General features: G+C 35.2%; 1 protein-coding gene across 1 annotated transcript; it reads left to right on the forward strand.

Moving 5' to 3' along the window:
* The first annotated feature begins 8,727 nt into the window (after positions 1-8,727).
* Positions 8,728-12,289, forward strand: Atxn7l3b (ataxin 7 like 3B). Its single transcript, XM_013159484.3, has one exon. It carries the CDS (start codon positions 9,069-9,071, stop codon positions 9,360-9,362), a length of 294 nt encoding a protein of 97 aa, XP_013014938.2. The 5' UTR covers positions 8,728-9,068; the 3' UTR covers positions 9,363-12,289.
* Positions 12,290-12,567: the final 278 nt, after the last annotated feature.

Raw genomic sequence — 12,567 nt, forward strand, 5'->3', positions numbered from 1 at the left:
CTTGTTTACATTTAAAGGCTAATAATTATCCAACATTATTTGTAAGAAATTAAGTATGCTATGCTTACTGAATACCTGCTTAAATCTCAATCCTATTTTAAGTAATTTACCTTTTATTTTATATCACAGTGCCTATAAGTAAATTACTTTTTTAAAATTAATTTTACAGATAATAAAAGCAAATCTCAGCTATTACCAAAATTGCCTAGAGTCATATAAATAGTATGTGATCCAGGCTGTAACTTCAATACCATGTATTTAAATGCTGCATATTATGCTTTCTTAAAAGTGGTGGTGGAAGAAGGATGAATGAAATCACACTAATTATAAAGAATTTAGTCTTTTGTAACCTTAATGTAAGAAAGTTATTGATATCAAATTAAAAAAAAAACAAAAGTTTTTCTACTTTTCTCCCTTTTCTTGTCTTCTTCCATGGTGCTGTCCCGAAAGAAAAATCTGCATTTTTCAGTGAGATTTGTATAGAGTAGGAATGAATTCAGTGCTAAGAAAATAAGGAACATCTTAAGTTCTTTGCAACCTGCCAGATTTAAGCCTGAAACTATTAATCTAACTTGTCTCTGCCTGCTACTAGGTGTCAAAATGTACTATGTGTCACACAGCAAAAGATTAATTTTACGAATTTAAATCTACAAAAGGAAGTTTTTCAAACCTTACTGTCTTGGTTACTTTTCTCTCATTTCTGGAACCAAATACCTGACACTCAAAATGAAGGGAAGAAAGGATTATTTAACTAACAGTTTTTGGAGATTTCAGTCCATATTCAGCTGGCTCCAAGGCAGGGTGGTGTGACCGAGGGGCAGCCTTTCATGGCTGCAGCTGTAGACTCCAAAAGTGGCAAGAGCACAAGGGCAAATATGGAGGAGGAAGCTAAGTTGTATGCAGGCAACCTGCCCCAGGGCAGGTACCACCAATCCTAGCACTAGGCCATAAACCAATCACAAAAGCTAGATTCATCTGCTTCCATGATAGCATGAGGCTTTCGGGGCACATCCAAACACAAACCATAACACATACTGATTTTCTCTTTGCTCCTATTAACATTGGTTATTTTTTATGGTATTATTTGCTGTACCTTGTTTATGCAGATAGAATCTATATGGTATAAGAGAGAAAACTCTTCCATTCTACTCTGCAAAAAAGCCACATTGTCATTTTTTTTAAACTGCTAAGGAAAAAATATCAAAGAAGCAGAGAAAGCATACTAAAACATACCTGTGAAAATACCTTTCTGCATTAAAAACAAAGAAAAAAGGTAACCACATGAGAAAAAAAAAACTGCAAAAGAAAAAATAACCCAAGGAACTTGACATTTGATTCCGAGAACAGTAATATGAGCATCTGTGTTTAACTAAAATTCAATTTCAGTGTACATAACTGTTACAAGGGCATATTTGAATTGTTTGTTTTTTAAAGGATGTGCTTTAGAAATCCAATTAAACATAAACTCTTGAGATTTTGTATGGGATGCAGACAGGCTCATCTTCCAAAGAAAAACAAAGGTTTAATATGAAATACAGAAACACTATACTAATTTCAAAAAATTATGAACCAAAATGAATAATTCTACCTGTGTAATTTTATTGCTTCTAATTGCTTCTCCTTTTTTACTCATATTAATATTTAACCCTTAAAAATATCAAAAACTCATCATTTTATATGTCATCTGTATCCAATGAAATTTTTAAAAATAATTTTCTTTTAATAAATTATCAACAGAAATAATATTGTAAAATAATTGTGAGTATATTATAAATTTTAAAGTAAATTTAACCTTCACAAACTCATTTTTGTAACAAGCACATTTTGAAACATGAACATCATGAAGAGTGAAATATACTGTCATATCTCCCTTTAGCAAAACAGAACAGTACGTCGTTTCCCATAAAACTTTGCCTCAAAAGGCTTTCTTAGTTCATGAGTAACAGAATAAGACTATCATATTTTCTTTTATCCATGGAAATATATTATTCTCTTACATATATTTTAATTTCAGAAAATTCAGCTAAGTATTGCCTTCTGAAGATTCATTGTTTTATGGTCTGATATTTTTTTTATATATGTTCCATTTAACTATCATTAGAATATTGTTATTTGTCTCGTTGAATTCCTCCTCTGATTCATTTACAATTGTAAATGAATCTTCTTAGTCAGTTTTCTTGTCTATGCCACTAAGGAAGAACAAAATTCTGAATTTATGATTGTGTTCAATGAAACCTAAAAGCAGACTGTAGACATAAGTATCAGCTTCTTTTATACCTTTTCAAAGGGAATAAAATTTGCTGAGCTACAGAATAAAAAAATACTGAAGATAATAGAACTTTCACTATTATGTTATTCTTTTAAATTAACCACAGCATAAGTACCTTTTTAAAGGCTCATATATTTTTCTGCTTATGGAACACTTGTTCTCAGTTGGAGCTACTCAACTCTGTGATTGGGGCAAAATCAGCTATTGTCAATACAAAAATAAATGTGACTACAAGAAATTGTTTTCATCAGATTCTGGGTAAAGGTTTTCCACAAAAATAGAACCACGTGTACACTCTATTGGGAAATATATATTATATATTATTATAGTACAATATATTATAATATAAATTATATATATTCTCAACATAATATGTAACATGCAATATATGTCATATTATATAATGCATATTTTAATAATAGAATTATATATATATCATCATATATGCATGTTTATTATATATTTCATATATAGCTTAAGTATATATTTGCCTAAAATGCATTAATCCTTTTCCCAGAATTACAGATAGTCTTTGAGTGATGGATATCACATAACTTAAACATAAAGATATAAAATCAACACTTACATGATAGATGAATAACAGAATCTAATTATTGTTATTGACTTGGGTTTTTTGTTGTTCTTGTAGTTGTTGTTTGTATGTCTCCTGTGTATTTTTTCTCTTTAAAATAAATGAGTAAAATTTAACAATAAGCAAATTTGCCTCTCAGTTCCCATATCTGCAAAAGCAAATGATTCCTTTATTTTCATAGGATTTGGCTATTATCTTGTTTTTGTTTTTTAAATATAATTATAAATACCTGATAGCTAACAACAAAACAACATGTGATGATATAGAAAGATATTTCAGCATAGAAAAAAAATAAAATCATCGAAGTCTGATAACTTAAAGGTACTTGTAATGAATCTAAAATTTAGAATGATTTTTATTCTATTTTAGAATAATTAGATTTCAATTTATTGTTGAGATGAACACTAACAATCAAATTTTCAAAGTATCACATTTATTACAAACTGAAGACACTGGGGCTGGAGATATGGCTCAGTGGTAAAGCACCTGCCTGACAAACGCAAGGTCCTGAGTTTGATTCCGGGCACCAAAATAAATAAGTAAATAAAAACCCAAGTTGGAGATACTAAAAGATAAAATTTGTATCTAAAATGATGGTAATGAATATTGAAGAACATCAGATATTAAGTGTATATATATATATATATATATATTTTTTTTTTTGAACCGAGGATTGAAGTTATGACCTCATGCTTGCCAGACAGGCACTTGTGCCACTGAGCTATATCCCCAGCCCCAGGTATTAAGAATATTTTGTGTACACAGAAACTGTGTTTAAGACCGCTGATTATACAAATAATTTGTTTGTATATTTTCCCATGAAATAGAAGTCTTATGCACCTGAAATCAGAGAGAATCATTTAAATCAGAAAGTGGGAGGAAAATCTCACTGAGATTGGAGGGTGGATGTATTGGGGCTTCACTCATGGTTCACTCAAATAAATATAGACTAGTAATGGGGCCTACCTAAGAAATATGCAGTAAAATATAATATTAATAAAGACAGGATTGATATAGTTAGGGTAAGATAATTTAAAAGATGTTTTGATAGTTTGGCTAAGAACACGATGCTCTATTAGAAAATACATAAAAAGGGAGGATAGAGGGCATTGCTGAGAATGGAAACAAATCAATTTTCTACAAATTCTTTGATAACTGAAAAGAGCTCTTGTGATGCTCAACACAAATGAAAACAAGCAAAATTATGCGAGGTTATATCCAACAAGAGAAATACAAATGCTTGAGTAAAAAATATCAGTAATTACTCTATGTAAGATTCTGAGATACTCTTATCTCTTATGTTTGTAACTAAAACTGATTTTAATTTCACATTAGCAAGATTTTTGCAAGAGTATTAATCTTTTACTTGTTGGCATTTGCCAGATGCCTATCTGTAAAATATAAAAGTAAAAGCATCCCACCCACTAGTTTGACAGCTTGACTTAAGAAAATATGAGACAGCTCTTGATGGGAGAAGACAAACAAAACAAACATAATAGGCTTTAGTCAAATTAGGAAAAAGTATGTTTAATCAATTAGATAAAGTGTTCAACTTAAAGGTAAAAAGCTATGGAAAAACAAAGAAAGAAACTTTAAAGAAACTTTAAACCAAACAATAAAAAATTTTAATGAAAAGGTTGTAAAAATTTTACTTTTGGTTAGCAAGAAATTTTGTGTGAATTTTTTGATTCTTTAAACTCCAGAGACATTTCTCAAATAGATGTGTAATACTTTCTCAGAATGGATACTTTGTTAATTGGAAAAACACTTCTTTTGACCCTTTAGAATAAAACAATCAGAGAACATTAAGGAAAATGTGCCTAAGCTGTATTTCATGTCTTCTATCATTGGTATAGGCGAGTAGCTTCATTTTGATATATTACATACTAATGCCAATGATAAAGATTTTTGAAATAAATTACAGACAACAGTCAGTACTAAAAACTTTGCAATAAAACAGTGAATTCTGGAAAAACTATAGGTCAACAAAAACAAAATTAGATTAAGCATCAGAACCCTTGATATTCACTTCTAACTCTACCACTAACTGGTTAGATAATTCATGCAACATCAGACTTAGTTTTTGGGTTTTTTTTTCTCCTTAAACAGCAATGAAGGTATACTTTTAGTTTCTTCCTTTTTCTGATACAATGAATGAATCTAAAAATATGTCATGAACATTTCTCAGTGAGTCTACTCAACTTCCCTTACTATTTGTATATTCTGATAGATATTAGCAACTAATAGTGTGTTTTACTTATAAAGATAGATTCAAGCACAAGTTTTTGTGTCATGATATAAACTCTTCACTAGGCTTCAGAGACATAGTTCCAAAATGTATTGTGCTTAGTTATCAGGGCATGGCCAAGATCCTCAACTGCCTGTAGGATAGGTACAGTGAAGGATAAAATAAAAAACAGAGACAAATTTAATAATGCATGATGGGGCCCTGGCAGGTCAGTAGTCTCAATATGGGCAAAGACCCGGGTACTCCAAACCATCCACTATTTATTGGAATTGCATGTACAATGCAATGCAGTTTTATTCAGTGATAGGAGAGGCTAGAGGAAGATTCCAGGACAGCAGAAGATTCAGAGGTTGATGACTCTGCAGGCAATGGGTAAGCCTGGGATGTCTCCAGAGAGTGGAGATGTTCTTATGCTAAGAAGGATCTTGCTCTAGAGTGTTCTGTTTCATTTTAGTAGTCTTAGTTCAGTTTTAGTGGGTGGGAAAGGATGGCCCATCCCAAGAGTTAATGGGAAGTCTTAAAAGAGTGATACCAAACCCCCCATTTATCCCTTAGGGAAGTATACAAAATTACTCATTGTGAATTCATGGTCTCCAGTTCTTAGTGAAACTAAAGTTAACAAGATCAAGATCTCCTAAAGGACACTGGTTAGCAAGAAACAAAAAGGAATCAATATATTGACATTAAATATATTTTACAATGATTGAAATACAAATTCTGGAGAGCATCTATGTTGAAAAAAATCCTGATTTGTTAGCCTTGTAAAGCTATTCTAATAGATGAGTTTTCTTTACTATAATCTTTCTTTTTAAGCAATTTTACATAGTCTTAACCTATAAATATTTTAATACAGACTTTTATTAGGGAACTTGAATGTTTTAAAATTATTTTTCAATACTATACTGCAGTTGAACATCTTTGATCTCATATTTATCACGTGTTAGCTTCAAAATTTCTCTGCCATAAAACTGTCAGGTTTAAAACGACCGAAAACTCACAACAGTTTTACTATATATAATATTATTATATGAGAGACTATTATGATAATTGGCAACATTTGAATATGAATTTTACTTTGAAACATAGTTTTTGTTAATCAGTAGCTGGAGTTACTAAGTGTGATCTTTGTATTGTCATTACATAGAAGATGGTCAAGGCCCATACACATTGAAATAATATAATCAAACTAGGGCATACTGCCCTCAATTCACTATCAAATGACTCACGATAAAGCAGCAGTTTGGATTTGTAGCCATGCATGGTAATTCAACATTCTGTGACGCTGAGGCAGGATCACAAGTTAGAGCCCAGCCCTGGCAATTAAGTGATTTAGTAGGAGCATATATCAACATAATTTTTTTAAGGCTGAGGATGTAATTCAGCACAAAAAATTCTGTATTCCATTTCCATTACAGATAAAACTCATTTTTATGATAAGTAAATCTTTGGGGGAAAATAGGGGAAATGCAAAAGTGGCAGAATATTAAGTAAATTTGGGTGAAAGATAAGTATATAGATATTATTTGCAATATTATTATATTTTTTGACACAGAGTCTTACTATATAGTTCAGGCAAGCCTGAAATTCAACATATAGCCAAACTAGCTTCATGACAATCCTGCCTCAACCACACAAGTGCTGGGACTACAGTGTGTGCCACCAGTTTTAGCTTTAGTATTATACTTTATTATAAATTTGAAATTTCCTTGAGGTATGGGTTAACATTTGCTGTTAATTGTTACCATATCCATATTGCCCAATAATAAATTATTTTAGTGTTTATGTTTATGGCACCAATCCTTACATCTACACAAATGACAGATAACCATTTCTGTACTATTTAGTAGACTTTCCCACACAAGAAAGGATCATCGATAATCGTTCTATTTTTGTTTAAGAATATTTTGCAATCTTCAAGGACAGTGTGACACTCTAAAATATTTTTAAAACCATAAGCTTGTACATATGAAATGATGCAAACAAGTCCTCTGAAGTTATTTTGTAGATTTGACTTTTTCAGAAGATTTGATGTAAACAAAAAGCCAACTTTTAAAACTATTTTACTACACTAGCTACTGTACTAAGATTGTTATTTTCACTTAGTTTAATATTCTACTTCCAGTTACTGTTAGTTTAGAATTATTTTGTATTTATTTTTAGGAGATCATCATTTGGATTTGTTATAAGTAATAAATTTCCAGATATTGCCTTGATTTCATTGATGAGCAGGTTAGATTCCAATCATCCATTTATCTCAGACATTAAAATTTTAGCATGGCACCCAAATCGCTTTGGGTGGCACCTTTGTATCTCTTGCAAACCCATAATAATCATTTTTTAAATATAGATCCTAAAAATGTATTTCAGCATGTAATCCACCTATTCCTAGAACAATGCGCTAGTTATTACAGTTCAGTTATAACACACATAAAAACTCCATAGTTTATTGGTGATCTAAATAAGGGTCTGGTGAGAGGATTGTTTATAAGAAAAAAATAAGCTAGTCATGGTGGTGCAAGCCTGTAACCCCAGCAGTCTGGGATGCTGATCACAAGTTTGAGCCCAGCCTGTGCAACTTAGTGAGCCTTTAAATTAAAGTAACAATGAAAAATTTTAAAAATATGCTGAGGATATAGTAGCTCATTGTGAAGTTCAATCCCCAGTACTAGCCTAAGTCTCTACATCTCTCTTTCTGTATCTATATATCTATAATTAGAATCTAATGTATTGTATTATAATGTATTGTAATGTATATAATGTATTACATTCTACTATATACTTACGTTACTTTGCTTGTAACACGACTAAAAAGAGCTAATATATGCTGAACCCTTACTTAGAAGACGCCGTTTCAAAAGGATGTTTAACAATATAAACCTAACCAGTAAACAAGGACCAGTTTTATTTAGAACGGGAAACAGAATTATTAAGCGATGGGTGCAGGACTTAAACTTGGCTAGGCTGGCCTCAATTCTCACAATTCATACTGCATAACTTCAGGAAAAAACCTTTCTTTCAGGCTTCCTCGATCTGAAGACAGAACACACACATATTTTTATCTTTGAACCCTTTTAGTGATGCATATAATTCTCTCTGTATAATCACACTGACTTAATAATCTTTTAAGTAAGATAAATGCCTCGGGTTTATTTGATCAATGTATAAGAATTACACTGTTAGTGCCTACTTTCTACATTTTTCATTCAAAAAAAGACTCAAAGTTAAAATATACTGTAATTTGTTTTCTTGCACCATCTAGCGGATTTAAATGACAACTGCGGCAGTGATAGAAATAAACACAACTCAACTGATGTCACATTTTCAAATGTCTGTAAACTGTCCCTAAAATAGTTCAGTGTTTACAAAAGTTCAGGTTATTTTTCCCCATTTCTGAAAGGAATCATTAAAACACAGGTGCGGAATTCATCGGTGAAAAGTTAAATCTATAAATCAAGAAATATGAAATAGCACCCTTGCAATCTTTTTCCCAACAGCGATGAGAACGAAGAACACTTGAGCGCTTCCCACTGCTTCTCCTAAACTGCAAATCTGCCAAACAAGCAGCGCGCTAGGAGCTTCTGCGCGCGTCTGCGCCGAATCAGTGCGCAGGCGCGCTACAAGCGGAAGCGGGTAGGCGGGGCCGGGCGCGACCAGCGAGCGAGAGAGGCCCTGAGTGCTGCGCTAGGACCGAGACTGTCGGCCGCGTCCCAGTTCAGGCGCTGCTCAGATCTCCGAATTCGCGAAAACGTCAAAACAAACGGAAAGACTTGAGGCTTCCGAGCCTTCGCAGCTGCCGCTGCTTCTGCCGCCTGAGACTCCTTCACTGTCTCCGCCGCCGCCTCAGCCACCGCAGGACGCGGCCCTGGGAGGCCTCTAGGCCTAGGCGCCTCCGGTAAACCCCGACGTGTAGCTGCCGTGAGTAAAACGAACACCCTCTGCACAGCCGTGTACAGATTAAAATGGAGGAAATATCGTTGGCTAACCTGGATACTAACAAGCTAGAGGCGATCGCTCAGGAGATATACGTAGACCTGATAGAGGATTCTTGTTTGGGATTCTGCTTTGAGGTGCACCGAGCAGTCAAATGTGGCTACTTCTACCTGGAATTCGCAGAAACCGGTGGCGTGAAGGATTTTGGCATTCAGCCAGTGGAAGACAAAGGAGCGTGCCGTCTCCCGCTCTGCTCCCTTCCTGGAGAACCAGGGAATGGGCCTGATCAGCAGCTGCAGCGCTCACCTCCAGAATTTCAGTAGGTGCAACACGACAGTCTGGGAGTGACCAGGACAATGATATAGACTGGTCTTGTGGCTTGAAGGAGTAAGCTAAAGAGAAAAGAGCAAAGAGAAGAAAAGAAAACAAATCAGACAAAAGCCCTAATTTCCCCTTGAAGATCCTAACATTAAAAAGAACAACAACAAAAGTGGAGAACTTTGAAATTCGAATGCTTTTTAAAAAAACTCATCTAATGCCAGCTCTGATACCCTGGGCCCGAGCGAATGTACAACCTAGGGACTGCTTAAACACAACTGAATATACACAAGATCCCTGTACTGCTCTCAGTACACACATGAGCAGTTGAATGCCCAGCATATAAAGTCATTTTGCTCTTCAGACTGTCTGTCTGCTTGATGTCAAGAGTTTCCTTGACATTGTGGACATTACTGATGATCAGGCCATCAGTGGGACTGCTCCTATGATCTCCAAGACTCTTAATTTGCAATTTTGTGATACAAATGGAAGTCAGGTATGAGATCTGGATACTATTACCAACTTAGAACAACCAAGAGAAAAATCCCAGTTGAATTTGGTAGGGAACCTCTTCCTTTGACTACAAGAAGAAAGGTTCAGAATCACCTGTTTTTCAAAGGTCCAACGTTGCAATGATTTCAGCAGGTTTGAGGACAAGGCCTAAACTTTGGTTGAGCAGAGATTCTTCCTTTTCTTCCTATTCAGCGATACAGGCTTGACAAAGAACAACTTGTTGGACAGACAGGATTCAGTTGTGATTCTGTGCAGAGGTGGTAGGGACCTCTGCAACTAGAGTATGCATCCTCTCAAACTGGAAGATTCTGTGAACATAAGCTTAGTAGAGGCATTTCTTTCCTACTCTTAAGTTACTAGTTACTTAGCTAGTCCATGGGTCCAATCCGGTCATTATGTCAGGTTACTACTCCTGGGACAGGACTGAACTATAGAAGATATAGCTGTGCAGGATGGAGTGGTTTGGAAACAGCTTGGAGGGAACCTCTTCCAGCTGCCCTTAATAATGTGAATGGGTTAGTGATAGGAACCAGGGGCAGAACTGGTTCATCTATTAGCTGGCTGCAGAATCCTGTTACATGCCACTGTTCTTTAAGTTGAACATTTAGGGCTCTGCTATGATGAACACTCAGACACTCTACCACTTTCTCTGCCCCTCATAAGAAGCAATCAGACCTTCCCTCTTGGTCCTCTTTGGACCACACTGACAGCAAGAGCTGTCCCTTTTTTGTTTTGGGAAGTAAGGAAGAGGCCTCCAAAACACATTGGCTTTAGGAATGGGATACAGGATGGTGGAAAGTTAGAGTTGCATATCAAAACTGCCCTCTACTCCCTGAGCAAGAGTTCATATAGTTCATAGGAGTCCTGATGTGAACAGAAAGGTGCTGCTTTATTTGAAATGTTTTCTTACCTCATTCTGTGGCCCAGTAAGGGGCCCAGCCTCATCCTGGCTTGGCCCCATGTTCCTGTCCACTGCTCCACTGCCTATCTGGTGCAGCTCATGACTCCAGGTGCTTCTTGCCACTCAGACTTTCACCTTGACCAGTTTCAGTTTATCTTGCTTAATGTTTCTGAAGTCTGCCCAGTTTCTCTTCCTTGGCTTCTGTTAAGTTTGTGTGTTCTCCCCTCCTACCTCTTTTTGTGGATAACTCAAAGGAGACTATTTGGATCAGAATGGGAAGAACTTAGAAACTTATGTATTTATAAGGCAGTGTCATAAAATATAAGAATTTTTTCTGTAGGACTGCCTTTCTAGTATGCCCTTCTGCTTTGTTTTGATGAGTTTTATGCCACTTCCTTTTGGATACTGCCTCTTGGGACAGAGATAGAACAGTGATCCACTTTCTCTTATCTTTGCTGTGTACATATCTTTTTTTATCCCAGAAAATAACTCTATGGACTGATGTGGATTTATATTTTGGAGAGTTAAAACCAGAGTGATTGGGCCTTGAGACTATATTGCCTTCTCCCCCTAGACTTGTCCTGATCGGGTTTGAGTCCTAGTTACTATTGACCTTCAATCCAAAAGTTGTGGGAACTTTTCAAAAAAATCAAACCTTGACAAGAATAATTTGGAATTATCTCTGCCCTCAATGTATAGTGATACCTCCTAAGAGAATCCAAAAGGGAAGGAGGGTATAAGATTGTGGCATACTTCTAAACAGTGTTTTGGAAACAAGATGCATAAGGGAGGAAGACAGTAATTCACTCACTTTTATGTAGGACACCGAAATTGTGAGTTTACTGTTTGTGTATTTCCTTTTCAGCTTATACTTCTGGTTAGATGAGGGAGGTGAGGTACAAAATTTTGAGTAAAGATTGATTCACATTGCTTCCCTCTTGTTTTTTGTTTAGTTATGTTTTTCCCCAGTACCACCATCCTTAGGGCAATAGCACTCTGCCCTTGGAAAGGTATAAAGTGGGTAGCAGGCACCCTGAGGGGACATACTACTTTTTAAAGGAGGTAATGTTCCCTACAGTATACTTGACAGTGGTTAGAACTCTCCCTTTCCCTATCTACTTTCCTTATAACCTCAGAATTCCTATCCTTCCCTCTTCAATTAATTGTATTGATCACTCTGTAATCCTATTATGTATCTTGAGTGTGTATGTGTGTATGGGGAAAAGGGGTTCTTTAAAATTTTTGTGGATTGTGGCTTTTTTCCCCATAATTATTTCCTAATGCCGCATGCCCAGGGGCCACTGCCTGGCATTATCGCATGCTGGGATTATTGGGGGAGGGTAGTGTGAAATTTACCACTGTCCTTTATTTTGGAGATTCTTATTTTTGCATAAGTAATCCATCCTATACAGATAGCTGGTTTAACTCTTATCTGTTTCCCTTACCCTTATGGCTGCTGATGTAAATAAACTGCACCTTCTTATTGCTAAAAAATAATAATAAAATTTTAAAAAATGACTTTTTTTGGACTATTCATTTTTGAATGGTACATGTTTTACAGTCAGTAACAAAATAAATATTGAGTCACTGTTGAAACTTAGTACTTTCTCCTGAGTGCAGGGTGTATCAGAATTAGCAAAGAAATTGTCCAACCTTATTTCTCAATCTCTGAATTTAGCTATATGCAAAAGAAATGAAATATAATCTCTTGTTTTTGAGGCAGGCAGGTGGTAAAATAAATACAATCCAGACCTGCTACTAGAGGCTTACTTTGGCAGTTCAATACAATTTAAAGT

This window comes from Cavia porcellus, unplaced genomic scaffold, assembly GCF_034190915.1.
Source record: "Cavia porcellus strain 051 isolate PalLab524CR breed Dunkin Hartley unplaced genomic scaffold, mCavPor4.1 scaffold_8, whole genome shotgun sequence".
NCBI classification, from domain to species: domain Eukaryota; kingdom Metazoa; phylum Chordata; class Mammalia; order Rodentia; family Caviidae; genus Cavia; species Cavia porcellus.